The sequence below is a fragment of the Acanthisitta chloris genome, unplaced genomic scaffold, assembly GCF_000695815.1.
Source record: "Acanthisitta chloris isolate BGI_N310 unplaced genomic scaffold, ASM69581v1 scaffold19819, whole genome shotgun sequence".
Classification (NCBI taxonomy): Eukaryota; Metazoa; Chordata; class Aves; order Passeriformes; family Acanthisittidae; genus Acanthisitta; species Acanthisitta chloris.
In genome coordinates this window covers 2,068-10,063 of record NW_008693325.1, presented here as the reverse complement: position 1 = coordinate 10,063, position 7,996 = coordinate 2,068, and the positions used below count along the sequence as shown (strand labels likewise).

Genomic DNA, 7,996 nt, shown 5'->3' with positions numbered 1-7,996 from the left:
CAGGCCTATAACTGAGACCCTCGGGGGGACAGCCCTGACAGCTCCTGTGGTGCTGGAATGCTGCTGTGGCTGTCAGCTGGAAACCTTCAGGACTTCACGCTCACCGAGGGGATCCGTGATGTCTGTGCAGTTGGATTTGCTGGAAGAAAACCCTGAGCTTGTTTCCTCAAACTCCAGTTAGGCTTGTTTTAAGAGCTTCACAGCTACTGCAGCCAGTTGTAGGAGATAGGGATGTGTGAGGGGAAAGTTGCATCCTGTGGAGCAGCTGCTTTGGATGTGTAGAAAATCCAGGCTTGTGGATTCTATGTGTCTTGGAGGGGGAAAGTAAACAGCAAACTCATCTAACCTTGTGTTTTAAACCAAACACACAGAGTCTTGCTCAGCACAACAGTCTGGGGAAGTATGGGGGAAAATCCCTCGCTGTGTCCCCTGGAGGTTTTTTGAACAAGACTCTTCTGACAGAGTCAGGACAGTGAGATCAGATGAGTTAGGGTGCACATAAGCTCAGCCTTAGGACATGAGAGCATCTGATAATCACATTCTGCACTGGGCTGGAGCCCTGTGTGCTCCAGAACAGCAAATGAGAACTTCACCTGAGCTCCTTTTATGGCTCCCGGACCATTAGGAATAAAAAGGCCTTGACTGATCCCCAGCATGAAAAAGCACCTAAGAGAAAAGCTGGGTAGTTAATGGGCAAATGGAGCTAATTCCCTCTCAGGCTGCAATTTCAGGTCTTGTGTAAGTGGGGTGGGAAAGTGAGACTTTGTATGTTGGAAGTAATTGATGTAAAAGCACAGGGAAGAGCCTTTCCTTCAGTCCTGTCTGTATTTGCTGAGGTGTGAGCACCTGGCTGGCTCAGCACCGTGGGGGCAGGTGGGCTGGTGGCAGCCCAGCACTCGTGTCCTCAGCCCTGGGGGCTGTGGCTGCACAGGGTCCCTGGGGAGGGTGATCTCCTGGTGGGCCACGAACACAGAGATGTTGTCAAGTGGCAGATGGTGATGGCTGTGATGTTCTTTCAGACTAACAGGGATGCCAAAAGAAAAATATGATCCTCCAGATCCTCGCAGAATTTACACCATCATGTCAGCAGAAGAGGTAGCCAACGGGAAGAAGTCGCACTGGGCTGAATTGGAGATCTCGGGTGAGTTGGTTTGGGTTTCAGTTCTGGCTGTTGGTGCCCCAGGTCACACCAGACACCTTCAGACACAATGATTCCAGGGGTCTAGCAAAATCCAGGAAGAGCCATGGCAAGACATGCTAGGATGTGAGTTAGTTTCATGTGCATCCAGGGTGAGGCTGCCCAGGAGAAGAGGTGAAACAGGGCCCTGGTGGCTCTGGCAGAGCTCTGTTCCAGCTCCTCACTGCTGCACATGCACTTGCTGAGCAGTGAGGATAACTGCAGCCACCCCCAAGCACCAGAGCTGTAACCCCCCAGAGCACAGTCTGTGCTGGGAGAGGACACTTCCCACAGTGCCTTCAAGCTTGGCTGGTTCACGTTCAGCCCAGCTGATTTAAAACACCAGCTCAGCACGGACTCAACTTTTTGGGAACATCTGCTTCCCTAGAACTGCACTTCTGTCTCTGTCCTCATTAGGGTTAGATAATGATTTAAACTCTGCTCATAGCAAAGACACAAAGGTGTCTCTGCAGCCATCCCCGAGCGTTCCAGTGAAGTGCCAGGTCTTCCCCACTGGAAATGCCATAGTGCTGACATCCCCAGAGCCTGTGTGCCGTGGTTTCAGGGTGAAGAGATGGCTCTTTGCCTTTCCCTCGCAGGCAGAGTGCGGAGCCTGAGCACATCGCTGTGGTCGCTGACGCACCTGACGGCTCTGCACCTCAATGACAACAACCTGACTCGCATTCCACCCGATATCGCCAAGCTCCAGAACCTGGTTTACCTGGATCTCTCATCCAACAAGCTCAGAAGTTTACCAGCAGAACTAGGAAACATGGTATCTCTCAGGTGAGAGCAGTTACTCTGCTTAGCTTCTCAAACAGCTCTGTCGTGGGAGTGGGACCGAGAGCGTCGGTTCTGACAGTTATTCAGGGCTCACCCCCTTTCTCTTCTGATCTCTGCAGATCTGTCACTGGAAACTCTGTAGTCTTCTGCTCCGAAACATTCTGTGCCTGCTGTTTAAATTCTCCCTGCTTTCATTTTGTGGTTTGGGGTTTTTGTGGCTTTTTTCCTTCCCTAATTAATGCATTTTGGTCGTGCTTTGACATGGGAAGATTGACATATCTTTCTGCTGCACAGAAAAACCAGGGTGAAAGTGCCCTCTTTGAAGAGTGTGTGTTTGGAGTTTCTGCTGCAGTGACACTCATCCAAAGTGTTTTTGCATTTGCTGCAGGGAATTGCTTTTAAATAACAATCTGTTACGGGTTTTGCCTTACGAGCTTGGACGTCTCTTCCAGCTGCAGACCCTGGGTTTGAAAGGTGAGTCCTTACACTTCCATATTCCTGTGAGCACTCTGCAACTCCTGAGGGCACTGGGCTCCATAGCTTTATCTGTTAGGGTTGTCTTACAGCCTGAGATGCTAAGTTTGTAGCAGAAATGACCAGGCAGTTTGTTTTAATGCTCTTAAACTTCCTTAGGAGCCTATTTCAAACCTGTAGACAGGTAAATAAACCTTTAACCTGCTGAGTCAATTTGTTCTCCTCCTGGGAGGTATTCTTTGGGTGGAAAACCTTGGGAAAGTCAGGCACTAATGACTGCTGCTTTCTGCTGTTGGCAGGCAATCCTTTATCCCAAGATATTCTCAGCCTCTACCAGGATCCAGACGGAACCCGAAAGCTACTGAACTACATGCTTGACAATCTAGCAGGTGACAGCCCTACATATGCACAGAGGGGTTCAGAAGTAGTATTTGCTCCTGAAACAAGGCTCTGGAGCACTGGAGGGAGAGCATTTCCTGAGGGCTTTAGCATTTGTGTCAGGTGGCTCCAGTCCCAGAGCTTGACATGTACTGCCTAAGCCTTTCCCATGGCACAGCCAGTTGCTCCCACTGTTTGGTTTGAAACCCTTCGATTACCAACCAAGTGCAAAGTCCTCCCTGCTGAAGCCATTTTGGTACTAGCCACTAGAAATTATTATCATCAGAATATCAAGTTTAGATCTAGAAATACCAAAGCCATGAAGAACATCCCAGTACCTGACTTAAATCCTGCTCTGTGGTCCTGTAACTGAGTCTTCTGCTTTGCCTCCTGGGGTCTCCCGGGTTAGGACACTGCAGGACTGATGGATATAGGGTGAAGTTCCTGGAGAAGAAGTACAGGATGTCTGAGCCATGCCAGGATTTGCCCCTCCTTCCTCAGCAGTGTTACCCAAGGTTCAGGAGAACTTCAGTGGTGCCTCTAGACCTGAAAGCAAGAGAGAAAAACAGTCATGGATCTTCCAAGTGACAGTTTTTCTCTTACTAGAGCTAATCATTTAAATGATTTTTCCAAGACTTGGGGATTTTGGGGGTGCAAAGCACATTATTGTTAAGACATCACTTTGACTCAGAAATTGTAACTCACAAACAAAACCCTGAATTAATCCCTGGTGTCCTTTCTTTGCAGTTCATCCAGAGCAGCTGCCTCCAAGGCCATGGATTACTTTAAAAGAACGAGACCAAATCCTGCCCTCAGGTAAACCTGTGGCTCTGTTCCCTGTGCTCACAGGGTCTTGGGCTTCACTTTCATGGATCAGGTTGGAAACAGCAATTTGTATTTATTGGTACTAGAACAATTAACATGTGGCTGTGCAGTAAATGTAATTTCTGTCATTGGAATGGGACGTTGGTGGTTTCCTTTCCGTGTCTGGCTTTGCCATAACTCCTCCAGCCACAATTGCCCAAGCCAAAGAGTTCAGCATTTCTTATCTTCAGAGGTTGCTAACCCTTCCCTTTGGTTCTGTTTCCTTCCAGCTTCATTTACAGTGATGTGTTACAATGTGTTGTGTGATAAATATGCCACTCGGCAGCTCTACGGCTACTGCCCATCGTGGGCACTCAACTGGGAGTACAGGAAAAAGGGAATCATGGAAGAAATTGCTAACTGTGATGCAGATATCATTAGCCTTCAGGTAACTGCAGTTCTCATCAGAAACACAACGTGAACCTCCACCTTCAGAATGAAATGTTCCCCCGAGAAATCCACAGCCACCTGCTTGCTGCCACATTCCAGGGCTTCCCAAGGCAGGCTGTGTGCTTGGGAGATCCATCCCCTGGGGTTGTTACCACAGAGCAGCAGGAGGGCCTTGTGCCAAAGGGCTCTCAGGGGAAACACTAGTCACTGCTGGTGTCTGGTGGCCTCTCACAGGCTTTACCCCAGGACAGTGTCCACACTCGTATGTCAAAACTACCAGGTGTCATCTACTGCTATCCAAAATACACCTGTCACTTCCCCTTTGGGAGGGATTCCAGGATATCCAGAGATGCTGATCAGTTCCCAGCAGGCCCTTAGTCTGGGACGTGCCACAGTTAGTGCCTGGGCAGGGCACAAGGAAGGGTTTCCTTCATGTAGCCTGAGGTGTTTGTGTTCAATTCCAGGAGGTGGAAACGGAGCAATACTTCACCCTTTTTCTGCCAGCCCTGAAAGAACGAGGCTATGATGGATTCTTCTCTCCAAAGTCACGTGCCAAAATCATGTCCGAGCAGGAGAAGAAGCACGTGGATGGCTGCGCCATATTCTTCAAAACTGAGAAGTAAGAGGCAGGAGAAGCTTTGTAACAACACTCTGAAACCTCAGAATGGTGGTCAGTATTGAGGGTGGAGGTTGCCCAAAGCCTGAGGCTTCCTTTTGGAGCTTTCACTGCTTCAGAAACAAAAATGTCAGGAACAAACACCTTTCAGATGATGTCTAAAAACACTCGTGAGGTTTGGAGCAGAGGAAGCCTGTGAAAACAGACCAGTGATGGTCTTCACACCTCGAAGGACACAGGAGCTGTAGGTCACACTCGTGTCCTCTCTCTGTTGCTCAGGTTTACCCTGGTGCAGAAGCACACGGTGGAGTTCAACCAGGTGGCCATGGCCAACTCGGAAGGTTCGGAGGCCATGTTGAACAGGGTGATGACCAAGGACAACATTGGAGTTGCTGTGGTGTTGGAGGTGCACAAGGAGCTGTTTGGAGCAAGTGAGTATGGCTGTGGCTCCCTCAGTGATGGTTCAATTCCATGGAAAGGCAGGAGTAATTCCTAGGTAATCCATGCTGTTCCCAGGGGTGGTGGTGGTACCAAATCCAGCCCATCAATGGCTAAGACAGGACAGAGAGGACATGATTTCCTGGTCTGGTTGCACTTGCAGCAAGATGTCCAGCATTTAGCTTTCTCCTTCCAAGCTTTTATCCCTTCTTACCCTTTTACTTCTTCTGTCAAGTGCTACTCAAACTTTCCCAAGGTCCCTGTGTTCACACATATCTGCTCGTATCAGGAGTTGTCAACAACGTTCAGCTTCTATTCTTAACTCTCCTTTTCTCCCCTTGACTGGCTCCTTCCACCTCCCCCAGTGATCAGATGTCAGTGCTGACATACTGATGTGGAGGGAGGAGATTATCAGGGGTCCCTTCCTGCCCCTGGATTGACTGTCACATTGTCATTCAGTTTGATCAGACGCAGCAGACAATTCCAGCAGATAAATCTGCCGCCCTGCTCTGTCTGCATGGCCAGGGTTTTGGGCACTTGCTGCCAGTGCACCTTTCAAAGGAGGAGAATGGCTGAGCCCCAGGGCTGGAAGGAGCTGCCTGGGACTTTGTGCCTTTGCACTGCTGAAGTTGTACCTGTTTTTGCAGGTATGAAATCGCTCCACGTGGACAAACAGCTGCTCATCGTGGCCAATGCCCACATGCACTGGGACCCCGAGTACTCAGATGTGAAACTCATCCAGACCATGATGTTTGTCTCAGAACTGAAAAACATCCTGGAGAAAGCCTCGAGCAGGCCCAGCAGCCCAACAGCAGATCCCAACTCTATCCCTCTGGTGCTGTGTGCGGATCTCAACTCACTGCCTGATTCGGGTACAGCAGCTTAACTTTCAACTTACCTTTACAGCATGTTGGAATCCTCCTTTTCCTCTGGGGCTGGTGGGGTGGTTTGCCCTTCCTGGGTAGGTATGGATGGAAGCTTTCCTAGGAACAGCTTGGAAATGGCTGAAGCTTCACTGGCTGAAGAGACTGTGAGGTTGAGTCATCTGCTTTTTGTGGTCGGCTCCGGGAGAGCTGGTTGCACCTACAGAGGTGTAGAAAGGCACAAACAGATTTTAAATAAGTCATTAAGTAAATACCTGTGCCTGGAGCAGCAATAAGAAGCAGGAGAACATGAGTTCCTGATAGAAACTTTGTAAGGAGAAGGGTTTGCTCTGCTAATTATGTCTTGTCTAAACCCATGGTGTGTCTTAGCAGGAGAAGGGTTTGCTCTGCTAATTATGCCTTGTCTAAACTCATGGTGTGTCTTAGTGGTGTTCCGTTTTTAACTCCCAGGCCAACATTCCCTGAATGTTGCCTTCCAGTGCAGCTCCCTGAGTCCTTTCCCTTGGCCAACAGGTGTAGTGGAATACCTAAGCAATGGCATAGTAGCTGACAACCACAAGGACTTCAAGGAGCTGCGTTACAACGAGTGTCTGATGAACTTCAGCGGCAACGGCAAGAACGGAGCGTCCGAGGGCAGAATCACCCACGGCTTCCAGCTCAAGAGCGCCTACGAGAACAACCTGATGCCTTACACCAATTACACCTTCGATTTCAAAGTAAGCAGTGGCCCTGCTGTCTTCATTCCCTGGTGTTGGGTGTCTTTGCCCCTGTTCTGCCAGCGCTGCGTCGCCACTTCCTACAGTCATGCAACGGCAAGAACGGAGCGTCCGAGGGCAGAATCACCCACGGCTTCCAGCTCAAGAGCGCCTACGAGAACAACCTGATGCCTTACACCAATTACACCTTCGATTTCAAAGTAAGCAGTGGCCCTGCTGTCTTCATTCCCTGGTGTTGGGTGTCTTTGCCCCTGTTCTGCCAGCGCTGCGTCGCCACTTCCTACAGTCATGGGATCATCAAGGGTGGAGGAGACCTGTCATAGTCAAGTCATCAAGGTTGGAAGAGACCTCTAAGATCATCGAGTCCAACCCTTAACCTGTCACTGCTGGAACCTCTAAACCCCAAACCATATCCTCCAGTGTCAGATCCAGACACCTCTTAAACACCTCCAGGGATGGTGACTCCACCACCTCCCTGGGCAATATCCCAGTGCCTGAATACCCTGACAGGGAAAACATTTCTCCTCACATCCAGTCTGACTCTGCCATTCTCTCTAGTCCTCTCCCTGCAGCCATGGCAGGAGAGACATCCCTCACCTCCCTCCAACCCTTTCAGAGCTGTAGAGAGCCACGAGGCCACCCCTTGGTTGCATTCCCCCTGGCTGCTGTTCCTGCTGCATGCCAACCCATGTCTTGCTGGAGCTGCTAAGCTTCCAGCCTGGCTGTGGCCAGGGATGCAGTGTCTCCCCTGTCCCAGGGTGGTGCCTGCACTGGGCAGGTGGGGCCAGCTCTGTTCTCACCCCGTGTCTCTCTCTCCACAGGGTGTGATTGACTACATTTTCTACTCCAACACTCACATGAACGTGCTCGGTGTCCTGGGGCCTTTGGACCCTCAGTGGCTGGTGGACAACAACATCACTGGGTGCCCTCACCCCCACATCCCCTCTGACCACTTCTCACTGTTAACACAGCTCGAGCTGCACCCTCCTCTGCTGCCCCTGGTCAACGGGGTGCACCTGCCCAGCCGCAGGTAGTGCAGCCCTGCAGGGCCACGGACCTGTTCTCATGGACCTGTACACTTGTAAATCAAAGTTCATAGGAGTGAAGTATGGCCAACCTTAAGCTGCTTCTTGGAGCTCCTTTCCTTATGTGTTTGATATGAGATTTTTGCACATTTTCGGTGCAGATTGGTATCATTTGGCACTAGGGCTGGAACCAAAGTATTATTCCCCTTTTCCAGGGTTTTAATTTAATTTTGGGGTTATTTTTCTTTTTA

General features: G+C 50.0%; 1 protein-coding gene across 2 annotated transcripts; it reads left to right on the top strand.

The window, feature by feature from the left end:
- Nucleotides 1–1,029: 1,029 nt before the first annotated feature.
- On the top strand, nucleotides 1,030–7,754 carry CNOT6L (CCR4-NOT transcription complex, subunit 6-like). Of its 2 annotated transcripts, none has more exons than XM_009083043.1 (11): nucleotides 1,030–1,141; nucleotides 1,777–1,963; nucleotides 2,349–2,434; nucleotides 2,734–2,823; nucleotides 3,560–3,628; nucleotides 3,907–4,064; nucleotides 4,531–4,685; nucleotides 4,962–5,113; nucleotides 5,768–5,992; nucleotides 6,518–6,720; nucleotides 7,542–7,754. In XM_009083043.1, exons 1-11 carry the CDS (start codon nucleotides 1,030–1,032, stop codon nucleotides 7,752–7,754), a joined length of 1,650 nt encoding a protein of 549 aa, XP_009081291.1. The 2 variants fall into 2 exon arrangements, with proteins under 2 accessions (XP_009081291.1, XP_009081290.1); XM_009083042.1 differs by having other exon boundaries at nucleotides 2,734–2,850; nucleotides 5,750–5,992.
- The last annotated feature ends 242 nt before the right edge of the window (nucleotides 7,755–7,996 follow it).